At 36.1% G+C, this 26,630-nt stretch overlaps 1 protein-coding gene across 1 annotated transcript in view; it reads right to left on the bottom strand.

Annotated features, from left to right (window-relative positions):
* Nucleotides 1-26,630, bottom strand: part of CSMD1 (CUB and Sushi multiple domains 1) — a 1,278,503-nt gene that overhangs the window by 480,849 nt on the left and 771,024 nt on the right. Inside the window, exon 7 of the mRNA XM_074819927.1 lies at nucleotides 19,017-19,094. Coding sequence (XP_074676028.1) covers nucleotides 19,017-19,094 — 78 coding nt within the window. The remainder of the gene's footprint in view (nucleotides 1-19,016; nucleotides 19,095-26,630) is intronic.

Below are 26,630 nucleotides of genomic sequence, written 5' to 3'. Positions count from 1 at the left end.
GTAAATGTATGTATTTATATTGTTGGGCTCCCTGCATGAGCATTTTAACAGGATGAAGAAGAATTCTTACAAAAGAAATTTTAAGTCAGGTACTGTGAGGAAAATTTGAACTAACTTTGATTCTTCTAGGTTTAGGGTTAGGGTTTGTTTTGATGCATGTACATGGTAAAATATGCAGTTGGTTTAAAAATATGAAAATGAATAAATGACAAGTACATAAATAAATGCTATGTCTCATGAATAGCTAGGCTGGGATTATACCAGACACATTTGCAAGACAAACTTAATAACTTTGTGTAGGGTTTTTTCAAAGAAAAAAAAATATTTTTCCCTTAATTTTGTTATCTAGAGCTTATTATAAAGTGCTTATAATTTGCCTTATTACTGGAGAAAGCATGTCTGGCAAAGTCTTTTGCTGATACATGTTCCATGATGCCAATGCTCCAAGTCAGCTGGACATGAGTTTTGACCCAAAAGCTTTATAGCTCTGTAAGCACAGTGCTACATTCTCAATTCAGCTCCACACTTCTGAATCAAAACTAGCATTTCAGCTAAATTGGAGGGCAAATATAAAGACATTATACACACATACATTCTAAACCACAAACAGCTAAATAGGCTTGTTTGTCACTCATAATATGTAGCAGAAGATAGTATTGCTCAGTTCTGGTACAGAGGGACTACTTATTCAGGAAAAAAAAAAATTACTTGGTTTCTTCCTCTGACTTAATCAGATATCTGTAACTACCTTCATTATTTGACTGCCGTAGCTAGTAGGCTAGTAACAATTCTGAAACAGGGTTCTTTCAAAACCCTTTCAAATCCTTACCATTAAGCCAGAAAATTAGAGCTGAATGCCGCTAGCCTGATGGTTAGGAAATTGTCCCAGGAGGAAGGGCACCAAAGCCTTTTCTCTGGCTCCAAAATGTTGTTAAATGAATATCTTTATAGCAACTGGAACGGTTTATGCACAAAAAAAAAAAAAAAAAAAAAAAAAAAAAAGTATTGCTCTTGTAGTACCCTATATTCCAGAGGACAGTTCAATCATAGATGAGAAACTTCAGTTCGATGAAAAGTCAAACTGTAGCACATATCAGTATGATCATTTGGGCTCTACAACACAAAGATAGTATCACAGTGGCCTTAGCAAGTCTGATGAGCTGCACAGTTAAGATATCATTATGCAAACTAATCTTTTTAAAATAAACATCATTAAAAGGAGAGATTTGAAGTAATCTTTGTTGTTTTAAATTCTGTGGAAGGAATCTAGTATCAGGCATTTTTACCTCTCTTCTTTATAATGTTTTTTACTCCTTATATGTTTAAAACAAGGATCCATTACACATCTGTCATAAAATAGCACTCCCTTTGCTTTCCCCTGCTGAATAGATCTTTGGTGTAGAAATTGACTTTGTATATGTAATATGACAAATTTACCAACCTTTTTCTGTTCCAAGAGAAGGACCAACAGAGACTTTGCTAAGGAACTGTCAAAAAATAAGTACATGAACCACGATACTGGTTTTTAATCTTAAACTCTCTATTAATATTTTTCTTCTCTTTTGCCATCTTTATTAGCAGAAGTGCTCTACCTTGTGAAGAATGTGGACATATACATTTAAGAAAAGACTTATTGCTGTCAGTCTATTTTCTTTAAATTATCATTTCTACCTGTTTTCTTTCTCTGTTGAAAACATGCTGTGAATCTTTGATGCCACTGCCACTGTACTGAAGGACTGAGCCTGCTTTCCTCTGCTTCCTGACACCAAAGGTATAAACTGTGAGAAGCAAGGGGCACATATTTTGTATTGGTATTGAATGTATATTGTTTCATGAGGTCTCAAACGTCCTGTTTCTTTTGGATGTAAAGTTGTTACTTTTTGTCAGCTAAGCAGTTACAGGTAATGGTGTGCAGCCCTCTGTCTATGGGGAATTCTAAATAGCTATACAACCATTCAACTCTTTATAGCTAAGCTTTTATGAGGTTTTTTTTCCAGTTAAAACACTGTGAAATGGAATTTGACAAGGCTTTTTTCCCCTTTTTTTAAAAAAACCACAATAATGGATCCTTTAATAATGGATTTTTAGAATGTATATGTGTTTTATTTATAATTATAATATCATAATTATAATATTATAATTATTTTAAAAATATCACTCAAAGTGGAGCTGATTACGATGCTACAGATAGGGCTACTCAACAGTGCCCAGCCTAGGCCTCTCTTTCCTTCACTCTGTAACTTTCACTAATGAATGTATGTATTTCTGCTTTAGACTGAATTTTAGCTGGGTTTAATTTTCAGAATTAAAGCCTTAGCAATAAAAATTTAACCAGCCATCATTTTAGAATAGTATCAGTGGAAAATATATCATTTTTATGATAACTATTTTTTCCCAGCTATTTCTTATAAGCACTTTAACTCTTGGATGTTATGAGAATTGACCCTTAGATGCAGAAAAGGAATTGTCCTCTAACTCTCCCGTAAAAAAATATTTTGGGGTTTTCTCTGTCCATGAAGAGGCATTCATATTAGTTCATGTGGTAAACCTATGCATACAGCCATTTGTACAGCTTTTAAATATTAACAACTATACTTAGAATTCTCTGTGTATTACTGTTTATAGAGACTTCATGATATTCTACCAGCATTAAGGCTGATCCTGCTACTCTGCTAAACCAGGGGAACACATTACCCACAGCAGCATTGCCTGCAAGGGGGAGTAGAATGCAGCTGGGTCTCATGTGGCATCCATAAATTCTAGCTGAGATTTTATCTATTAAAGAACTTTCAACAAGAGTGAATGTGCCAATAACCTCTATTGTACATACAAGAGAAATATAAAAGTTTTATCTGATTGTTGAGGGAGAGCAAAATAAAGTGTAACTGCTTAACATACAGTTTAAATTGCATAATAACACATGACTACCTTAACAAACCTTTCATTCTGTCTATACAAAAAATGAAATAGAAAAATGAAAGAGAAAATATAACTTGTAATTCTATTGTCCCCTAAACACATAGGGGGTCTACCTATACCATTACCCAGGATTACTAATGGACATGGAGAACATATTACCAACAATATGAAAAATTAGGACTAAGTTTTGATTTTTACCAAAACCATTATTTTAATGTAATGTAAATATATCTTGGTGAGAACGGTGTATGAAATTGTTTTAAAAGTATATGGCATTACCAATAACAACATGTCACTTGTTGAGATATTGTTCCTACTTTTTGTGAGAGGAGGAAGACGCTGTGCTTCTACAGAATCACAGAATCATCTAGGTTGGAAAGGACCTTGAAGATCATCTAGTCCAACCGTTAACCTAGCACTGACAGATCCCAACTACACCATATCCCTCAGCGCTATGTCGGCCCTCCTCTTAAACACCTCCAGGGATGGGGACTCCACCACCTCCCTGGGCAGCCCATGCCAACGCCCAACAACCCGTTCTGTAAAGAAATGCTTTCTAATATCCAGTCTAAACATTCCCTGGCGCAACTTGAGGCCATTCCCTATCGCTTATTACTTGGTTAAAGAGGCTCATCCCCAGCTCTCTGCAACCTCCTTTCAGGTAGTTGTAGAGGGCAATGAGGTCTCCCCTCAGCCTCCTCTTTTCCAGACTAAACAACCCCAGTTCCCTCAGCCACTCCTCGTACGACATGTGCTCCAGACCCTTCACCAGCTTCATTGCCCTTCTCTGGACACGCTCGAGTAATTCAATGTCCTTTTTGTAGTGAGGGGCCCAAAACTGAACACAGTAATCGAGGTGCGGCCTCACCAGTGCCGAGTACAGGGGTAAGATCCCTTCCCTGTCCCTGCTGGCCACGCTATTTCTGATACAAGCCAGGATACCATTGGCCTTCTTGGCCACCTGGGCACACTGCTGGCTCATGTTCAGCCGGCTGTCAATCAACACCCCCAGTTCCCTCTCTGACTGGCAGCTCTCCAGCCACTCCTCTCCAAGCCTGTAGCACTACTGGGGGTTGTTGTGGCCCAAGTGCAGCACCCGGCATTTGGCCTTATTGAAACTCCTACAGTTGGCCTTAGCCCGTTGCTCCAGCCTGTCCAGGTCTCTCTACAGAGCCTCCCTACCCTTGAGCAGATCAACACTCCAATATACCTATAATCATCACGCTGTTATTATTTTGCATTTAAAATGTGTCCTGAGAAAGAGGATTAAAATCTTTACTTTTAGATCAGATTAGTCATTTCAGAAATGCTCTGAACAACAAGACTGGTCTACTTGTAGTTAATGTGTATAATCTTTAATATAGAATGTAAAATAGATGCTATAGTACTGGAGAATTCCAATACCATAATCCAATTCCAGCTAACTGGGCAGATTTGTCTCTTCTCCTTTTGCCAAGCATTTTTCTTTATGAGCTTTAGTTACCTGGTGTGTAGCAGATGGGCTCTTTTTATTTGTTGGTAGAGAACAGCATTTTAAGCCTGAAGTGTTAATAAGCTTGCTGATAGAACAAACTGTGTCATGTCCCTTTAACATCTCTTTTTCTCTAACTTTCATGCAATAAATCTTGTCGGCTTTATTCTGATTCAGCATCAGTTTTCCTGGTTTTACATTTTTACCACATTAATTTCTTTACCAAGAGAGACTTTCTCTCTTATGTATACCTTCTGATACTTCCAGCTAAACATACTGTTCAGAAAACTTACCAGTGCTTTTCCCATACTGAGTCAGGAGGAGGCAGCAAAAACTCAAAGAGAGAAAAACTCAACTAAACAGAATTGCAGGGCTGTAGGCAACTTTTGACAACAAAATATGTGTTTTCTAAAAAAAAAAAAAAATCTACCAAAGAGCCTACAAAAGATTTTGCACTAATGAAATTAAGCTATAGGAACAACCAGCAAAGAAGCCAAAACAAATACCATGCTCTCTTACACTGACATTCCAACTGAAACAACAGAAATTACTCTTTCCTAGGGAGTATTAAGGTTTTTAAGACCTAGAGATGTTTGTATATGATATGTATGAATGTTATATCCATATGAAATCTTTTACATTTACATGCAAATGGGGAGGTGATGTAAACACTGGTTGTATGTAAAGCTGTGAAATAAAGATACTGACTACCTTTTTCCATTTTTTTTTTTAAATTAATTTCTATTCTGTGTTTACCTTGTTGCTAATTGTGGCTAACCTAACTGATAAAGTCAATAGCTTAGCAAGAATTTTGATAACTCACAAGTCACCCCTGTACCATATGCAGAGGATATCATAGGTAAATTCCTCAAGTAGGGATAAAATCACATAAAGTGTAAAATTGAGCTTATGTGCCATCAACCATTTTTATCATATCCAGAAGACTGTGAGGCAAGTTTTTCCTCCTGTGATATTAGGACCCAAGTGGTGCCCTTCACTTGGTTGCTGCATAGTTTACAATAAAAACTGGAATGAACCAGCCAGGGATCTTTGGAAATCATAGAATGGTTTGAGTTGGAAGAGACCTTGGAGATCATCTAGTTTCAACCCCCCTGCCATAGGCAGGGACACCTTCCACTAGACCAGGTTGCCCAAAACCCCATCCAACCTGGCCTTCAAAACTTCCAGGGAGGGGGTGGCCACACCTTCTCTGGGCAACCTGTTCCAGTGTCCCTCACAGGGAAGAATTTCTTCCTTTTATCTAACCTAAATCTACCTTCTTTCAGTTTAAAACTGTTACTCCTCATCCTGTCACTATAGTCCCTGATAAAGAGTCCCTCCCCATCTTTTCTGTAGGCCTACTTTCAGTACTGGAAGGCCACTATAAGGTTTCCCAGAGCCTTCTCTTCTCCAGGCTGAACAACCCTAACTCTCTCAGCCTGTCCTCATCAGGGAGGTGTTCCAGCCCCCTGATCATCTTTGTGGCCCTCCTCCAGACCTCCTCCTCGAGCAGGTCCATGTCCTTCTTATGTTGGGGGCCCCAGAGCTGAACACAGGACTACAGGTGGGGTCTCACGAGAGCAGAGTAGAGGGGGAGAATTTCCTCCCTCAACCTGCTGGCCAAAATTCTCTTGATGCAGGCCAGGATATGGTTGGCTTTCTGGGCTGTGAGCGCACATTGTTGGCTCATAGTCAGTTTTCCATTCACTAATACCCCCAAGTCCTTCTCTCCAGGGCTGCTCTCAATCCACTCATCGTCCAGGGCCTGTATTTGTGCTTGGGATTGCCATGACCCATGTGCAAGACCTTGCACTTGGCCTTGTTGAACTTCATGAGGTTTGCACGGGCCCATGTCTCAAGCTTGTCAAGGTCCCTCTGGATGGCATCCCTTCTCTCCAGCGTGTCGACCGCACCACACAGCTTGGTGTCATCAGGAAACTTGTTGAGAGTGCACTCCATCACACTGTCCTTGTCACCGACAAAGATGTTAAACATCACTGGCCCCAACACTGAGCCCTGAGGAATGCCATTCATCACTGCTCTTCACTTTGACATTGAGCCATTGACTGCAACTTTTTGAGTGTGACAATCCAGCCAATTCCTTATCCATCGAGTGGTCCATCCATCAAATCCATGCATGTCCCTCCAATTTAGAGAAAAGGATATCATGTGGGACAGTGTCAAATGCACATGTAGATGATGTCCGTTGCTCTTCCCTTACCGACCAACACTATAATCCTGTCGTAGAAGGCCGCCAAATTTGTCAAGCACAATTTGCCCTTAGTGAAGCCATGACCAGTGTCACCAATCAGCTCCTTATTTTCCATGTGCCCTAGCATATTTTCTAGAACCATCCACTACATGATCTTGCCAGTCACTGAGGTGAGACTGACTGGCCTGTAGTTTTCTGGGTCTTCCTTTTTTCCTTTTTTAAAAATGGAAGTTAGGTTTCCCCTTTTCCAGTCAGTGGGAATTTCACTGGACTGCCACAACTTCTGATATATGATGGCTAGTAGCTTAGCCACTTCATCTGCATGTTCCCTCAGGACCCACAGATGCATGTCATCAGGTCCCATGGACTTGTGCACCTTCAGGTTCTTTAGATGGTCTCGAATCCAATCCTCTTCTACAGTGGGTAGCTCTTTATTCTCCCAGTCCCCACCTTTGCCTTTTGTATCTTGGGTGGGTGGCTGGAGCACTTGCCAGTGAAGAATGAGGCAATAAAAGTCATTCAGCACCTCAGCCTTCTTCATATCCTGGGTGACTAAGTCTTGTCCTTCCTATCCTGATCCCTGGTTACCTGGACAGTTTCTCTGTACTCCTCCTAGGCTATGTGTCCTTGCTTCCACCCTCTGTAGGCTTCCTTTTTATGCTTCATTTTGTCCAGGAGCTCCTTGTTCATCCATGCAGGCCTCCAGGCGTTCTTACCTGACTTCCTCTTTGTTGGGATGCATTGCTCCTGAGCTTGGAGGAGGTGATCCTTGAATATTAACCTGGTTTCTTGGGACCCTCTTCTCTCCAGGGCTCTATGCTATGCTACACTTCCAAGCAGATCCTGAAGAGGCCAAAGTCTGCTCTCTTGAACTCCAGTGAACTTCCCAAACTTCTGACTGCATTAAACTATCTTGTGCCAATACACTGTTAGTTCACACTTCTTTACTTTACTTTTGTTATATTCTAATGGAAGTCATCCAAGAAAATATGCAGTCTTTTCTTTATTCCTTATGTTCTATATATATGCTTTATCAGTTTCCCCTAAAAGTGAATTCTGACTTCTCATGCCTTTATTTGATAAAAGCCTGTGATACTTACCCTGAATATTTAAGCAGTTCATCAGTGAGGTTGTATAATACTTCTCTAAAGCCTGAAGTACTAATGTCTAATTATAAATTTTAGGGAAGGGACTTCAATGGATGGCAAAAAAAGAACAAAGAACAGGTAATTATTATAGGCAGGGCTAATGTTTTCAACTGTTTTAAAGTTGCTCAGCTTTTTTTTTTTAAATTCTTCTTTCACCTGTGTGTACCTTTATCAAACAAAGGCTGTTGGGGCTTAAATTTTCTTTTTCAGGTGTCTGCCTTGGATTATTCTTGTTTAAATGTTATTAAATTGAAATTATTATTGTTTATACCTCTCATTCACTTTTGGTAGAGTCATGAGAAAAATTCAGTTCTCCACACTAAAAAAAATGAAGATGACCTCTTCCACGGAATATATTAGGACTGCCATACTTTGAAACTTGTATTTGTTGTCTGTGACCTTTGTGTCAAGGATGTACATTTTGCTCTTTCAACTTCTACTAAAAATAGCTGAATGGGAGGCCTTTGGGAAACAGTATTTCAAGGGGACTGACAGAAACAGGTTTAAGCAAGTACATTCCAAATAATGTCAAATTTAACAATACCTAAGAGACTTTGAAGTGTGCTATCCATGTAGAACTCTCCAATTCCAGATACCAATGAACATCCAATGTTGGGTACTGAACTGAGAACTGATCTTTCCTTCACAACCACTTACTGTTCTTCCACCAGGCCTTCCTGAGAGGATAAGCCAGTTGCCTCATTCAAATGGAGGGAACAAATCTCAGAGGGAACAAGAGCTGGATTTAAAGGCAACTGTCAGAAAGCTTGAAAGTACCAGTGCAGAGAAAAAAATTGGTATGACAAGAAAGACACTGAGATAGTGAAGGAGAACAATGGCAAACAGCATGTAGAAAGGTCAATAATTGTGAATGAGAGAAGAAATGAGAAAATAAATGAGGGAAGAAGAGAGAAGAGCAGATGGGAGAAATGAGGGAAAAAGGTGATGAAGGGACTCTAGGCAGAGTCTGGAACTGATAAATGACTATGTAAAGACATAAAGGGGGGAAAATATGGCATGATAATGATAATGGTGCTCTATCATGGAAGGAGCAAAGAGATTCAGAAGAGACTCATTTGGTAAAGGAATTAGGTTATGGTTAGTGAAGTGTTTCTACAACGTAGTGGGTTGACCCCTGCCAGCAACTAAGCACCCATCAGCCCCTCACTCACTTCACCACTTCCAGTGGGATAGGGGAGACTATTGGAAGAGCAAAAATTAATTAAAAATTTGTGGGTTGAGAAAAAGACAGTTTAACAGTTGAAAGGGGGAAAAAAAAGAGGAAAAAAAAAACCCACAGCAAGTGATGCAAAGGCATCACTCGCTACCTCCAAAGTACCTCCCACTGCTTGCTACCTCCCACCCAGCAAACCACTGCCGAGCCAGCCTACTAGCAATGGCTATCTTGGAAAGACTACCCATCGTTTTCATTTCCAAACCTGACGTTATATCGCATGGAACATCGTTTGGGTCAATTTGGGTCAGCTGTCCCAGCTGTGTCCCCTCCTGAAGTCTTGCCCACCCCTACTCTACTCGGTGTTGGGGGGCAGAATGTGAAAAAGAAAAAGCCTGGACACTGTGTAAACACTGCTCAGCGATAGTCACAACTCTTGTGTATTATCGACATTGTTTTGGTCACAAATCCATTAAGATGCAATAACTACAATAAGACAAGGAGCAATGGGAGAATAAGAAGTGAAACACTGAAAACCAGAAAAATTATTTTATAGCAAACCTGAATGAAATTCGGGGCATGTTCTGTTTTTATAATAATAGTCATGTGGGATACAAGTTCTGCCTCTCCAAAAAGTCTTATCCTCTGTCATGAGAATCTTACACATTAGAACTTCTGCTTCAGTACTGGATCAGAAATGACTATGATTAATTTAACTGAAAACCAGCAAAGAAATGAATAAAAGAATTACATTACGTGCTTAAGTGCTTTTGAATCTTCATACACTAAACTGTGGATTCAAATTTTAATCTATTCCATAATACAATAGAGTAATATCCAAGCAGGTGGTATTATTTCATGCTAGATTTTTAATCTTAACATAAGTGATTGTCATTTATGACAAAGGAGTTTAATTTAGACTCTGCTATTCTGTACTGCAGATGTATTTTCAGACCTCTGAAAATAAGGCCTGGTAGAATTAAGAAAGAAACATGGCTTCTCAGTACAAACCAGGTTTCCCATGTGACTTCAAAAACATGAAGGAAAAGCTGATATGGCAATAAAAAGTAGCATCCTGAATAAAACAATATATGCCACATGAAATATCAGCTTAGTGAAACCATACTGGTTTGCTCTTGTTAATTTGATAATTCACTGACTTTATAGCTCCTCTAGCAGAGATATTGAGCATCAGAGTTCAGTTCAAAAGCATTAAACTAGGGAAGATATGCATACATTTTTCACACATATCTTTTGCTTATGCAGAAGAAGTTCTTTCATGATAGGAGCCTGAAGCAGAAAAAATTGTGACAGTGAGGTGACAGAAATCAAATAAATGGTTGTATTAGCAGAACAATATGGACTTTGAGATATAGTTATTTCCTGTTAGGTTAAAACTTTTCAGAAAGAAACATTTTTGATCACCATCATGTGTATTAAAACTTACATCACTTTGATATATGACAAAGTGATCTTGTCACTCTTACCTGAGTTGAAACGGCTTGTATGATAGAAGCATACATACAAGCCAGAGCATCACACTTACAGTCCCTTCTTTTTCAAGTTTTGCTGACATTTAACAGAAAATTTAGCTAGGTATTCTGGGATTTTTCTAGATTATTCTTTCTGTTTATGTTTTCAGAATGATGTAGTTGAGTAACCATTTTTTGTTTTTTAAAGAACAAGCTGTTCTATGAATTTCAGTGGAAGGACATATCATGTTGAATAATCCCCACCCCCTAAATCAGTAACTAGTCTTTTTTTTCCAAATGTAACCCAATGTATTTATATCCATTTTAGTTCCTTCTTGGGTTTTTTGGTCCTGTCCTAAAGATATTTCAATTTCAATGCACATTATTGAGGAAATTGATACATTGTTCAAGCATTGTGTAATTTTTTTACTTTTTCCAAGTGAAGAAGGAATAGTCGACTCAAACTGGTCTGAAGCTGATAAATTAGCTGTCAGCTAACAAAACTCCTTTGTTCCAAACATATCTGACACTGGAACTTGGCAGTAGTGCTCAGAAGATCTGCAGGAACAGATAGGTTCCAGTGTGTCAGGGTAACAACTGAGAGTGAGATATTATGCCAACACAGTTGAAATTATTTTCCAAAGTGTTTCACAATGTAAAGAACAAACTCTGAAGAAGAAAAATAGTCCAAGACCTTCTATCAGAGTCTGAAGATATTATCCCACAACATGGATTTAGAAAACCAGGATCTGAATACCTGCTCAACATGCATGAACTATGCAGCTAGTGTTAAACTTTTAAAACTGCAATATTAGACTCTGTGGAAAGTGGAAATCTCCTTGCAGGAGGTGGGAAGTCTCTGACTCTTCCAAAGGACTTGACAGTGAGGGTATCTATATTCTGCAGCACACCCTCACTGCATAGACCAGTGTCATACTTCTTTCTTTAATTAAAATTAGTTTAATGTTTTTTGTATTCCAGAAATCTGAATTCACCCACCCACAAGTTCTGAATGCCTTCATAATTTACATACATTATTTGAATCTACAGAGACATTTTGCCAACCTATTTACTGCCCACATCTATATTTTTAACAGAGCTGTGCACAGGATTAAGCCAACGAAGCTATATAAAAGTATTAAGGTTTATATTTAAATTTTGTATGAATAGTTAATTTATACAGAATGGTAATTGCTAAAAGCCAGTTGCTTATTCTTAAGTCTTTGACTTTGAAAATAACAGAATTCAATGTCAATTTAGCCTACAGTATGAACACTCACTTTGGACAATCAGTAATGTTCTATAATTGTATATGAAAATTATTTAATGGCAGTTTCAGCTTCCTAGCTGGATAACAATTCATTTTAACCATCCATAATTCAATCAGATTACATCTTGTTTTACATATTTTAATAGATGCTTTCTTCTGGTTATTTTACAAATTATATATGCAAATGATGTATTAAATAATTGATGAAGCACCTTGTTTTGCTTGTAGCTACAAGTGATGCTTTTCTACACAAATATATTTAGGCAGTAGTTCTCTTCACAGCAAGGTTTTTGCATACTATTTTAAAAGATATTTAAACTCCTGCCGTGATGAAGGCTTATTTAGAAACACCAAGTATAATTTACTAACTTGATTTATGAAGCAATTTATACAATCTAGTAAAATAGCACAGTAGAATTCCATTGCATAGGGATACTCATCTTCTCTGAAGATTCTTAATTCTTTAACACTTGGGCAACTCTATATTATTACATTCTGTGATAGGACAAAGTATATCAGGGTAATTATTCCTCCTGTTTTATTAAAGTTTTATAAAACTGTTAGAGGTTAATGCTGCAGTTACTTTTTCCTAGTGCCCAGTTTGATCCTATAATACTCAGTAAAAGGGGAAATAGAGTCATTAATCTCTTATTAGACAATGTAATTAGACAATTACAAATGGTGTAATGGAATACTATGTGTTATGTATTTATCTACAATTGTGTATGTATATGTATGTATACCTTTGGTATTAAAGACTCCAGGATCCATCCCTTAACCTATTGTATAAAAGTGTCAGTGTTTTAAGTATTACTTCCTTCTTTTGTCTTTATTTTTAACTGAACATTAGCATATGTTCAATATTTCTGTAAAAAGGTTTTATGAAATAAAATTGGGTATTTGCAGACATGCTACGTCCACAAAATCTGAGTTATTTAAGCCTTGTGTTTCCTAACCTTGTAATTAATACATCAGCAAGATAAACAATCCTTTCATTTGCAAAGATGCATAATATAAATGCAAACTTGAAAATGCTTTCCTTTTCAAGCTGCGGGATTTGAAAGAATGAAAAACAGCTTTCATGACTGAAAAGGCTGGAGAGTTTTTGATACTGTGTAGGCATTTCGGAAGTTTCTGATTGGCACTTACAAATGAGAACCCTTTCAGTGCCTGTATGTTAATGTAATACAATACAACATACAAGCACAGAGTAACTTCCACTGAGAACACAGATCTTCAGAGAGAATTCCTATAGAAACTAATGGGAAAGAGGCACCTCCATACTGATCTTAGCACACAACAGTCTTCCGGTTTGGCTTCCTCTGAGAAATCTCAATCTTATATGTAGGTATTTCAAATCCTTTTCTTGGTGAAGTTTTAGGCAAAGGTCTCTGTTTTCATTATGTGAGAAGGGGTATATCTGCCACTAAACACAGAAGATGCTGAATAGATGCTCCACAAAGGTCAGAACAGATCTACAGATGAATCCTGTCACTTTTCACCCTTGCATTGCAATGCTTTATGAAGAGCCAAGGAAGTAGAAGTTTTTAAAACACTGGTATTTGTAAAAGGAAATCCTAAAATGCGCAATTAGAAATTTTTCTTTTTAAAGGACACAAAACATATAATACTATAAAATGCAATGCTGTTGTGTTTTGCTCCCAAAAAATTAGTAAAATATTTCTCTTGATATGCTGTCCTTCTTTACTTGTTCTTTTGGGTTTTTTTTCAGAAGCAACAGCAAACTGATCACCTGTGTGTCAGAACAGGGCAAACAACCCTCCAAAGTCTTGTTCAAAAACTTTACAAACACTACTGTGTGCCCCTGAACTAAAGCATGCCTGAAAGCTGCCGATATTTCTACATTTGCCTTACTTTTTTTAGCTAACAGTGATACCAATCAAGGAGAGAGATTTATGTTACATTTATTTCTTCAGTGCTTTTAAATTTGTGCTTGCTTGAAGGGGCACAGACCTGAGGAATTTCAGTGGACAAAATCTACTTTCCAGGAGGATAATATTTTTTTTTACTTTCTATATTCAGTCTATATTTATCTTAGTGTTCATATTTAGTTAATTTATTTAAAAAAAAAAAATACAGTTTCATGTAATATTTAAAATATTTACAGCGAAAACCAGACTGCATATTAAGAGCTCTGAAGCACACAAGATCCAAAGCACAAAGGATCTTTTGATACACAACCACCTATAATTACTTTATTTCACATCATGTTTATTGGTGATCAATCCCATCATCAATGCAAAGTTTCTTAAATTAATGAAGGATATAGCATTAGATGGTACATTTGATTAGTTTAAACTTCTCTAAGATCAAAGTATAACTTTAAAGAGCGAGATAGCTTTTTTTTGTTTGTTTTAAATTTGAGACTAAAAACTGTCAGAACAATCAATATTTAACAGTATTTCTTGATTGATTTGACCCCAACACAGCACGTGATAGCCTGTGAAAATTCAAATTCAGTAAGAAATGAGTTTCTACCTGTGAAGATTCAATACAATACAAGCACCAAAAAAAAGTTTAGAAATTTTAGTGGAAATTTTTCCGTTATACGTGCATTTAAAAAATAATAATATGGAATTATTACACAGTTTTTCATCCTTCCTAAAATAATTTGCAAAATAATATGAAAAATAATTAATTTATTTAATTAAAATTAATTAAATTAAATTAAATTTTGGGGAAACAATGAAGAACATAAGTATTAAACATAATAATAAGAAATTTATTTTTATATCATGACAAGCTATTAAGTTTCATTACAAAAAGGTAGCAATCAGCAATAGTTTTATCTTTTATAACTGTAACTTGAGATGACCTTTGGTGGTTGTCATATCAGTTTGTTGATTGCACATTGGTTTGCAATTGATTTTTAATAATTGCTCTTTTGAAAATATAAAAGTTCTTAAATAAATTGTTCTTTATTAAGGAATAAGAACAAACCAGTCAGAATATTGGGCTATTAAGTGTAACGATATAGTCCAATATTGTTCTTCGTAGGGAAATACTCTTTCATTAACTGAAGAGCAAAACTTTTACTAGTCATCATGTTTCTGTGAAAATAAATTTACCAGTAGCCATATGTGAAGAAGATGAAATTGCCAATTTATTTAAAACACGAGGAATATATTGGTAAGCAACAAAATTCTATCTTAAAATTTTGCCATGAATATATTTTTAACTTTACACTCTAATGTACTAAGCCATTTTTGTCAGTTATCCAATAACAAAATAAATAATGACTGCTAACATTCTTTCTTTCTTACACAGAATTGGCAATGTAATCTTGTTTTGGTATTAATCACTTTAGTTTCAACAGCATGTGCCATTAATTCGCCCTAATGTGCTGCAACCAATCAATACTTAGTCAGTAAACTCATTTGTTCTTTGGCTCTACATGGCAAAATAATTCTCTTAAAATAGTTCTTTTTATCACCTTCAGGGAGAAGAACTGTTTAGATAAACTCTAGCAAAGCTTTCAGATGAAGTATTAATCTTACTCATGATAAAATCATGCTCTTCAAACCATTTAACATGTGTTTTTCTGGTATTCTGAAATAAATTTTCACATAATACTACAGAAGCCTGAAATTGCTGTAGTGAAGTTTAAGAATTTTTTACTCAGTGAATACCTACAGATCTCTCACTTTGTAAAGCATGGTGGTTCACACACTAAACACTTTGCAAAGTAAGGTTAAGTCACTCAATATTCAGTGATTGCTATGAACTGTTAACATGGTGCAGTATGAATGTCATATTTTTTAAAGAATCACTCAGACCTCGTCTGTTCGTCTTTGTTGCTATTCCAGAATGTAGATGTTCCCTGCAGTTTTCTGTGTCATGTGGCTTGAGCCATTATCCACACTGCATTTTGACAAGAGCAAGCTCAGGAAATCAGCTCTCCCAGACACTCCATTCTTGCTGCTGCCTTCCCCTCCTAGTATATTGCACTGGCAGATTTGCATGCAACACATAAACCTTATAAGCATTTCCATTTTTCACCTTATATGATGGCTCTCACCTCACTGAACTTCCTTGGCATTTACTGTGAGCTTGCTGCATTGCTGTGCTCTGTCCTGCTGCTGGTTGGAAGGCCTGGAAGTGGGAGGCTGCCCTGCAACCGCAGGCACTAGGGCTGGGGACATTAGAGGCATTAGGGTCTGCTAGGGCTGTCTGCTCTTCTAAATCTGCTCTGCCCAAAGGGGCTGCTGTGGGCCGCACAGGGGCCAAAGATTCACAGAGGTGACAAGTAGCAAGTCTGCAATTATGGCCCTGCCTTCACAATATTATGTAAACTGGTGTCCTGAAGAGTTCAAGAGCTGTACTCACTCATTACCCCTTGCACGTTGAATGACCAGCAGTAACTGCTTGGTATATATCAGAGGCTAGACTTGAAAAGATGAACTACAAGGGCCTCCTACTTGCCTAGAAAATGAGCCTTTTATAAGGACTGTGGCTGCTTAATGATGATCTGTCATCATGGCTCACTTTATTAGGGCTCTCCTTCTCCTGGATGTACAAGATGCTCCCTGTACCATCTCTCTACTATGGAGGTAATGCGCAGATGTTTAGAAGTAATAATCACCCTCTGACAGAATTTCTGGGCAGGAATGCTGCCATGAAAACATATTCATACAAAAGCCAGCAATCAAAACTATATTTTTATCTAATCAGTTACAGTGCAAACTATATCCATAGTAGTTTTAGAAAAAGGTAACAACCATTAGGGACACAGAGCCTAAAGGCTTATTCTATGTTCAAATGAGAGTGAGCGACAATACCAATATGGATCAAGCAACTTCCTTTGGGAATATACCATATGTATCAGAATGACTAAGAAAAGGAACAAAAGTGAGTAGGCAGAGCCTGCAACTAAACAGATGGACACCAAACCAGATGTAATTGGATTTGCTTCCCCTACACAGATTCATAAACTAAAACTCTCTCCTTGCTCCTCTGAGAGATCAGCTTCAGATGACCCAAAGGGAAATATGCTTAGCATTGGATTTGGCCAGCGTTTGTGGCAGCTCAAGCACTAATGAGGACCAAGTGTGAAAAAGTAATCATTCACAACTGCCTGTCCATTTACTTTCTTCCAGTTTACTGTTCCAAAACTTTGCCAAATGCAAAGTTTTGATGAACCAGGACAATATTTTAGTTCAATTAGTTTCCCACTATTTTCCCATTTCCTTGCATAAATTAATCATGATTCAACTGCATCTGGCCCACTGCTAAAGGGTACTAGCTGGCAGGAGTACTCTGGCAACCAACTAACTTGATATGTTTCCTTCAGGTGTACTGAAGAAGAAGAAGAAAAAAAAAAAAAAAGCAAAACCTGTTCTTTCCCTCAGGAGTGACACAATATATAATGATTTTTTTCCCATAGTAAATCTACCAAGGCATCTGTATCCCAAAGCCATGCTTTGCTACCTGACTCTTTATAAAGGATGGCAGAGCAGTTGAAAGAAAGCATGCAGGAATCCAGGCAGGTCCAGGAGGAGACGAGAGAGATATGACTGTACACAGCTGAAATACTGTTCTGCATTCCACAAGGAATTATCAGTACATTGGTAATGTTTTCTGCCTAAATCCTAACAGAGTTGTGCCAGTGTGAAATGCTTTCTGCAGCTGCTCTCAGGTTGTGCTTGGGAGGAAGAGCTGTGAGAAATCTGCAGATCTTGGGGTTTGCACGGCATGCTCTCACAGCCTTTGCCGTGCTGGTATTAGCATTCTATCCACTGTCCATAAACCAAAATGCGAAAGTAAGATTTTTGCTTTATATAGAGAGAATATTAAAAAGATCTAACGCACAAAAATGAGGAGACGTATTAGTCTTTAATTTACTTTTTAAGAGATTTGCTAATTGGCATCAAATGTCAATATCCATTCTTATCAGTTCTCTGAAGTTGAATTCCCATTTACTTTTTCCATCTGCATAATTACTAGCAAGAACAATGGTTAAATACTAAAGGCTTACATCAGAAAGAACAGCAAAATACATTTGAATCCAACTGTTTGTATTTTAATCTTATCATTTTTATAAGCTTCATATATGTGAAAGTAATAATTATAAAAATTGGTTCTTAGAGTTATGTTGAAAAGTCAGATGTGATAATAAAGCTTCACAAGTCAAAACACAAAGAAAAAAAAAACAGAAAAAATTACATTTGAAGTAAACAGCAGACTGCTTATAATAATTTCTTCCATAGCCTTACTTCCATTTTCTGCAATTAAATGTGGTGTCTGACAGCATGTGCTCTGAGAGTGTAAGTAGAGATCGCACAGATCCCAGAAGTACCTTATAAATAATGAAATAATCACCCAATCAGATACAAACTCCAAAGAGATGGATCAACTTTTTCTGCTACACCTTGCATAAAAAGTTCCTTACGGGTGCCACACCATCAATGTGCAACATTTAAAGCAAAAAATTGTCATGCCTCTTTTGTTCCCATGAGCACACTGAAACACTCACTTTGCCTTCAACAATGCACTGCAGAAACACAGAGATCAGATCATATCCTCTAGATATTAGCCTTCAAGACACTCATTCTCTCTGTACTTGCGGAATAGCATACAATAAGGCAAACATACCTGGGTTTCACTTGGTTGAGTTCAGTGTTATTACATGAAGAATTAATTTATTCAAATACATCTTGGTCATTATACAAGCACTTTTAATGAGTTATGGGTGAACACTGGCTTACTCTCTGGCTTTTTCTGGGCTAAGGGACTCTCTGTTTTCCAAAATATAAAATTACCTTATTTTTCTTGTTTCAAGACTGGCCTGACTAATGGAGATCTTCATCTTCCTGGGAACTTGGGAATTACAGCAGTTCTTAAGCCCTGCTGTGCTATATCACAGGACTGGAAAGCGGCAGTTACCAGGACATAATGTGGCAAGGAAGGGGAAGAATTAGAGCTGTGATATTAACTGAGGGGAAGAAAAAAGATCAGAAAGCAAAAACTTGGATCCAGAAAATGCTAAGATACCTTCACTGCCCCCAGTACTGCATTGATAAAGTCTATATTGCACTGTTCTTGGATTTGCTAACTCGCCTTGCATCTCTGAATTCTTAATATCCTGATATATAAAAATATCTTGATATATAAATTTTTTTCTACATACCCATATTTTTCAGACATTACAACACCATATTCTGCTTTGTATACCCTCAGTATTACCAGTGGAGTTCTAATTCAGTGACAATTGAAAGCATAATAACTATTTTATGACCATAGGTTCCCAACACCTCTCTCTTTTATTTGTATATTTAATAGGACTCCAGAAGATATATGCAGTCACTAAAGATAATGGTATAAACAACTTACAGACAGAATTTTTGTGGTTACTGTCTTTGCTGGGCAACATCTTGACTCCTCTTGATTTCAGTTCAATTGCTTTTTTCACTGAGAAAACAAGCAAACCAGAAGATAACTGATTATTAAACTTTATAGAAAAGACATATAGCAGCCAAATCATACATTACAACAACACACAGCTACACAGGAATCCTACAAACAGATTGAAATAACTGCAGTTTCTAGATACTTGAAATATATTTTTACAAAAATACAACCATTTATCATGTTTTAGAGGATGTCCTTTTCAAACAGGCATTATCAGGATTTGCAGTATTTTGAATTCAAGTTTCCTTAGGGTCAAAGAAAAGAAAAACTTGTCCTAATTACATGTATGAGTTTCCTATGTTCGACACTGCATATGGAAAAATCTTAAACATTTTTAAACTACTTCTTACATAAAATGTAGACTACATTACCTACACATATCTGAGGACCACAAGCTTTAAATGCGGTATTCACATCTGCTTTTATTTGATTCACTCTTCAGTAGTAGACATGTTTTCAGTTCAGTTTCCTAAGACGATTAAGGTTATAGGATCACAGTATGTTACATTCTTTGGCTCACCTAACCCCTTTTGAATATACAGAGCAATTTCAACTGAATTAGAAAGAGAGTAAGAGCTCTCAAAGGGACAAAGTTTTGTGAGAGAGAACAGATGTATCAGAGGTTTAATATCTGTTTTCTCTGTTTATCCAGCTGAATGGCTGTTAAACTCCCAGCCTATCCCTACTAAGTAGTTAGGGCACCATAGGAGGGATCAGGAGCAAAGTAGGAAGAGACATGAGAAGAAACTAGTGCAGTTAATATACATTAAGGAACACATGGGGTAGAATTTAACTGCAACGGTAGGAGAAAAGGGTAAAAATATAGGACACATTCACAGGAAATTATTTAGTTCTGTGGCTTGGGAAAAACTTGATCAATTGAAAATAAAATCAGATGTAGAAAATAACTGTGAAACATCCTTTGATAATTCAAAACTATTGTGCAAAAAACAATATCAATAGCAAAATAGCTAGTGACTGATACTAGTGTATCAGAATGTTAATAACATCATGATACATGTCAGTAACAAAAAAATACAAAAAGCCATAATCCTTTCCTGATTCATTTTTTTTTTTTCCTAAGAGTTTGCAGTGGTTAATAATCTTAAAATGCAGCCATTTATCCTAGATACAAACAGAAACAAAAAATCAACTCAAACATTTTTAAAATGGCAGTAATTTGTACTCATACTAAATAAATATACAAATAAATAACAGAGATCATCCATTATACTTTTTGTCAATATATGGGATAAATTTTATGATTACTACACTATATACTGATCTGTATGCACATATTTCAAAGTGGTAGGAACAGAAAGTTAACATGCCTTTAAGTCTTTAAATATTGCATTAAAAATTGTGATTTCACAGTATTTGTTTCTATATTGGACTTTTGCTGCTTTTGCAACCTCAGAGTGAAGCAGCCTTTTCTTAAGTGCTGAAATTAGGCAAGTACTGCAGAAAGAACCTTTTGTGCTATGTACGTTGCAAGTGCAGACATTTATGTCTAGACCTGGAAAACAGGTGTTCAAATGATGAAAGATGATTGAAACACAATTGTAGCTGCATGGGATGAAATGGATTTGATACCAGTGTGGTGTTTTCTTCTAAGACAGGAACACATTATTCAGAGATATCAAGGCAGACAATAAGGTTAATATCCCCAAGGGCTTCTGGAAGGGTAAACCTCGTGGATATGGTTTTCTTAGGATTAGTTTCTATGCTTTGGTACTAAATTTTCCAACAAGTGCCATCTTACGTTCTGTTTTTTTTAAGCTGCGTAACCAGGCTGTTAAAATTATTCCATATTTAATGGGAAATGAACAGCACAACTCTTTTAATGAATATTTGGGATATTGTCTGGAGTTGCGATCCCTCTGCCAGCACGAATTTCAAAATTTATTAATATCTTTGTCATGTAAAACATGCAAGCAGTTCTTGGAGAACTCAAAACCCACACTGCTTACATTCATAGATGAGTGGTAAAACCATTGAGGAGTTATACAGAGGACAGAGAAAAGAACTATACTCTTTGTTCTGTGACCCTGTTTTAGAGTGAAAGTGGCAATCATCACTCAAATTCCTTGTGGGAGGTCACTCTTGAACGTATTTGTTAGACATACTTGAAGTATGCTTCTTGGGAATGGGGAAAAATTATACTCATCAGCTTTATTTGAAATACAGTGGACATAAATTGAAAGAGAGGTTCTGATTTGATATATGAGAAACTTTTTCATTATTAGGACAGTCAAGCATTGAAAAGGTCCTGCAATTTCCATCCTTGGAGTTTTTTCAGTTGTCAAGAAAAAAACATTCTGTATCTCTCTGAAAGAACATTAGATAGGGGATTCACAATACTTAAGATCAGTCATCTAAAATGTATGCTTTATGAAGAGAAATAGCTACCTCAAGGAGGGCAATTCATCCCCTTGTAAGACAGGCACAATGAATCATCCTCTGGAGATGCCTTTTCCTCTCCATAAAATATAGCAGAAACATACACCACTTGCTCAAGCTAGATCCCCACATTTTAGACAGTAACATTAGGTGACATGAGCTTTTATGTCTGGAGAGCTTAACAGCCAAATGTGGGTACCTGTGAGACACAGGGATTCATGAGGTTAAAAGGGATAGTTTGAGACATAAATACACAACTTCTGCCTCTATTATACTTGTATGCGTAAGTTTTTGCATGTGGCCTGCAAAGTATTTTCTTCCATTTTTAAAAAGAATTAAGCAAGTGTAGTCTTTAAAATACAAAATGTTCAACCTCTGAAAGAGAAATAGAGACCACTGAACACTGTGGTTTGAGTGAATCAGTTCAACCCCTTCTGCAACATAAAACAAATACTCTAAATTGTACTTTTTATAACAATTTAAATCCCATTTGAATACCTTTTCTGAGATACTTCTTTTCTACTTCCTAATTGCTTTTTTATTAAAAAGGTTCTCCTGATTTCAAAGATGATTTGCCATTTAATAGCACACAAAGCGGAACGGCTTTATGTTAATAATGTCAGATATGAACAGCATTTTCCACCTTTTAAGTGATTGCTTTTTAAAAATTTGCATAGCTTTCTGCTGTCTTCACTTAAAACATTCAGCTAAGGTAACTGAATTAATTCACTTGATCTTTTCTGTTAATCATAACTTTAAGACTATTTTGGAGATGAGATACTCATTCGGGGAGGAGGGCAGAGCTGAGCACTGGAAGTCCAAGACAATCTTAGCAGCCTTCTGAAAAGCACTGGTAATATTCCTTAACATCTTGCTATAGCTAAATTAAAATCATCCATGAAAAAAATATATGCCTGGCATTATTTGAATGGATCATGAAAGTTAAAGCAAATTTTTCAAGTTGTAAATGTCCATTCAAACCTATTCTGATTTCTATGAAGCTCTTACTTTCTAATATATTTGAACCTGTGTGAAGAAAATATATTTTACCCCAAGCACAATTACCTTGCAGAAAAGATTTTGACAATTTAGCAGAAATATAGTTTTAAGAAAGGATCGGAATCATAGAATCACAGAATGGTTAAAGTTGTAAAGACACCTCTCGTTCAACTCCCTTGTTCAAGCAGGGCCACCTACAGCTGGTTGCTCAGGATGAACCAATGAGTAAAATTTCAACTGTGGTAACAATCAGGAGGGTAACAAAACAAAAGCATCAATGAGACATTAGAACATAGTCCCTGTGTCTTTTGAGGATATTAGACAACTATTACCTTTGGTCAGGTAAATTTCTGTGTGGTTTTATGTATATATTATAGACATATATTGCATTTAGATTTGTTGTTCATGAAAAAGTACTTCCAAAAATTAGTATGCGATATTTTAAAAATCTTACTAGATTATTTTAAAATAATATTAATAATCAATATCTTTATCTGAATAAAAGTGGTTTCATACATTTGAGACCTGCTGTCATTCTGCCATTGAAAAGGTAGAAAGCTAATTCTCCTATGCATTTCCCTTGCCTAAGGCATTTGAAGTATAAAATATAACTGGTAAATTGTCTGTGTCGGTTAAATGAAGAGATGAAAATAAACAGAACATTAAATATTTAAAATGTTTGTATATCTTCGGGTAAGAAAGATCTAATGTTGTTGAAAAAGTTCAGATAATCAATGAGTTTAAGCAAAATGTTCACAAATAACTAAGCTCAGATATATTTCAGTAAGAAGTTCCGTATACAGACTGCAGTCTGGAGAACTTCAAAAAGACCTTTCATGACTAGGTAACAAAAAGACAAGGGCGAACAAGTGGAGTTAACAAGAGTAAGGCTTCAAAACAATAAAAAGAAGAGGTTTTTTTCATACAGGAACTAGTAGATGTGAAATTTTTTGCCAAAAGGCACAGGCAAGTGTGGATCCAAGATGTCTTCAAATATGCTTCAGACCATGAATGGAAGCAGGCATGGGGTTAGACAGATCCCTTTATGAATGCTCATGACTTCTCTAAGTCTATCTTTGTGAGTAGAAGAAAGAGGCTGAAGTTCATTCAGAAGGTAAATCTTATCTCTTTGGTACAAAGGGCTGAATCTTCTTCCTCTTCACACTACTTTAGCAGACTATGATCTGTACTATGATACTTTTAGACATTGTTATAATCACAGTAAATATGCCTCTATTGTACATGGAAGATGACCTTTTGGAAGTTTTTTTCCTGTTCTGGTAGACAAGACAGCTGTTTGTGGTCTTGAGGAGTACTATATTTCTGGGCAGAAGCTTCAGGACTTCCTACAGAACACGACTATTGCTTACAGTTTGAAACTGTCTCAGCTGGAGAAGTCTTGGGGCTGAACTTTCATGCTGCAAGACACTTCAGTACACCATGTGCTCACCATGGTAGTGCTAACCTCTCAGCACAGCTTCGCACTTCTGCAAGCTATCGGCCTGGATAGTCAGACAATCTCATGTAGACTTGGTGTTTCTGTTCCAATTTTTATGTCTTGCTTGAAACATCAGAGTTATGTATTCAAATAAAATTCACATAAATATTAGATTTCATATTAGCTTTTTTAGATTATTTAATTAGAACAGAAGTAGTGTTAAGATTTTGTTTATCATTCAGTAAGTTTATAGTTTTGTTCTAACATTTCTAACACATTTTGAGTTATTTGAGCCTCACTGAAATTATTTGGTTATGGTTGTCAGATTCTGATTTCAGTTATACCTGTATATATCTGGTGGGATAGATCTTTTCCACACAGTGTTTCTATGCCTGGTCCAAATTTATTATGAAAACTTATTGTTATCTAAAATCACCTATAATTTAATGGTTTGAGTTTTTTTTAAACAATTTACTATATAGCATATTGTAAGCTCTCTAATGTTATCTTAGTTCAAAGAATACTCATTGAATATTTGGTCTTTTAAAATTAATATATTGCAAGGAGTTGACTTAATGACATTTCATTTTTTCCTTTTTTAATCAGCTATATAATGGTAGATCAGAAGTACCGCAAAAAGAGGAGAAATTTACATTTTTTTTCTATATACAGTTTCAGAGAGTCCTTTACTACAATGGGATTTATAGAACTCGATGAACTTTTATCATTAGGGAGAAGATTTAGAGGAGCCTTGCTCATGTTCACAATGAACTGTGATGTCTTATGACTTTAAGTCTATTAATCAGCGTATTTTCACTAAGGTTAAATCATACCCAAATATGCATAGTCATCTTTTTCTTCTTCATCTCAGAGAAATGGAAATAAAAATGTTTGTAAAAGTCATACATTTCCAGTGTGAATGTTTAGAAATGCACCTTAGGTGCACCTTAAAAATGTTAAGACTCTTGAATTTGTTGTTTTTGAAAGTGAAAACAGTCATTGGTAATATCAGCTTCATTTTCTGGAGCCATGAAGCACTTCAGTCTACTATACCTTCTCTACATTCCTACCTCTTTAATTGAAAAGGAAAATTTTCTCAATTTTATTTTGCGTATGTTCATTTCTAAGAGAGACTGACTCACAAAAGAATTGCTCTACTGCTGTTACTATTGTAAGAGCATATTATGCACAGCAGCTCATTACAGGACAGACAGTTTCTTACAATTCATACAACAATAAATGTTTTTAAATTATTTTTATTTTCCACAGTTTTGTTTCTCAGAATGGTTCTTTGAAAACTGCCCTTCCAACCCCAGGTATACTCCAAATTGCTCAAGAAAATGAAATCTGAAGGTTTGCTTTTTCATGATAGTTTTTAACATTGTTTTTAACAATTACACATGACTAAATAAAAGCACAAAGCAGATAGTCTTTGAGATATTCTCTGCACATGTATATTCTTTAAATATATATGTTTCACAGGTGCAAATAACTGTGCAAAGCACAGAGTAATAGCAAATCAAGCTTTGTGTATATAAGCAGTTCTGGAAGCAGTACCCAAACAATTTATGACTATTAACCAAAACAGCTATATACAATTTTTTAACCCTGGCAGAACGAATGTCTTTCCAAAAGTAAACTCAGTAATTTAAATCTTGATCTCTGATGACTTTCATTTTAATTTTTCATGAGTCCATTTAATTACATGGTTTAAGCATTAGCATTATACAACATTTTGGAGCAAAGATGGTTCATCTGGGTTTTTTGTTTGATTTTAAGAAGATAAGACAAGACAGACATTTTTTTTTTTAAAAAAAAAACAAACTCTACATGCACCTTGAAAAACCCTGGAAACAGTGACAGTCTATCTGAAATCTATACAAAGCATTGTCAGAATTCTCAAGAAAATTCAAGGTATTTGCAATTTTTCCCTGACACTGTAAGGTGCACTTGAATGAACCACTGATAATAAACAAGAGTAACTTACAGTTTAACAAAAATTTTTTAACATATACAAGTTCTTCAAGTATAATTTCAAGCGAAGAAATCCATTTTTCTGTGAATTCTATTAATATAATATGAAATACTTCTTACTGTGAGTTATTAGATTCTTGTATTCTATGGAGCAAATAATTCATATTTGAAATGATATTTGAAAATACACTGAGAGAGGCCCTAGAGAGTGCTGGCAGCTCTGTGTCCTCTAAGATGTAGGAGCGAGTTTTTCTCAGAGAATGTTGCCTGCTGGGACTACAAGGGAAAATTTTCTAATACGTTTGTCTTTCCTTCCATCATCGTACATACTAACTCAAAGTAAATACTAAATAAAGATTTAAAAACCACCTAAAGCTAAAAAAATTAAAAAATGGTTTAAAGACAATTATTATAAACTGCTACATGTACTGCCTACACATCCATACATTACCACTCAAATGTAAAACTAACTGGAAAAAAAAAAAAAAACAACCTCAAATTATCCAAAGAAATTTATCTAAAAAAGGTAAAAGACACTTAGATTGTCAACTTCCATGAAGAACTTCTTTTCATTCCCTGCTAGTAATTAAATAGTAATTAACTAATAATTACACAGACAATATGAAGGTAGTCACCTTTCAGACCCAGCTTCTCCCACAGTGAAGCTTTTTTTTTTTTTTAAATAGTTTTTGGTTTGATTTGGCTTAAATTGGGTTCCTCCTATC

Source organism: Strix aluco, chromosome 3, assembly GCF_031877795.1.
Source record: "Strix aluco isolate bStrAlu1 chromosome 3, bStrAlu1.hap1, whole genome shotgun sequence".
Classification (NCBI taxonomy): domain Eukaryota; kingdom Metazoa; phylum Chordata; class Aves; order Strigiformes; family Strigidae; genus Strix; species Strix aluco.
The sequence above is the reverse complement of the archived record's forward strand: the minus strand, read 5'-3'. Positions and strand labels throughout refer to the sequence as shown.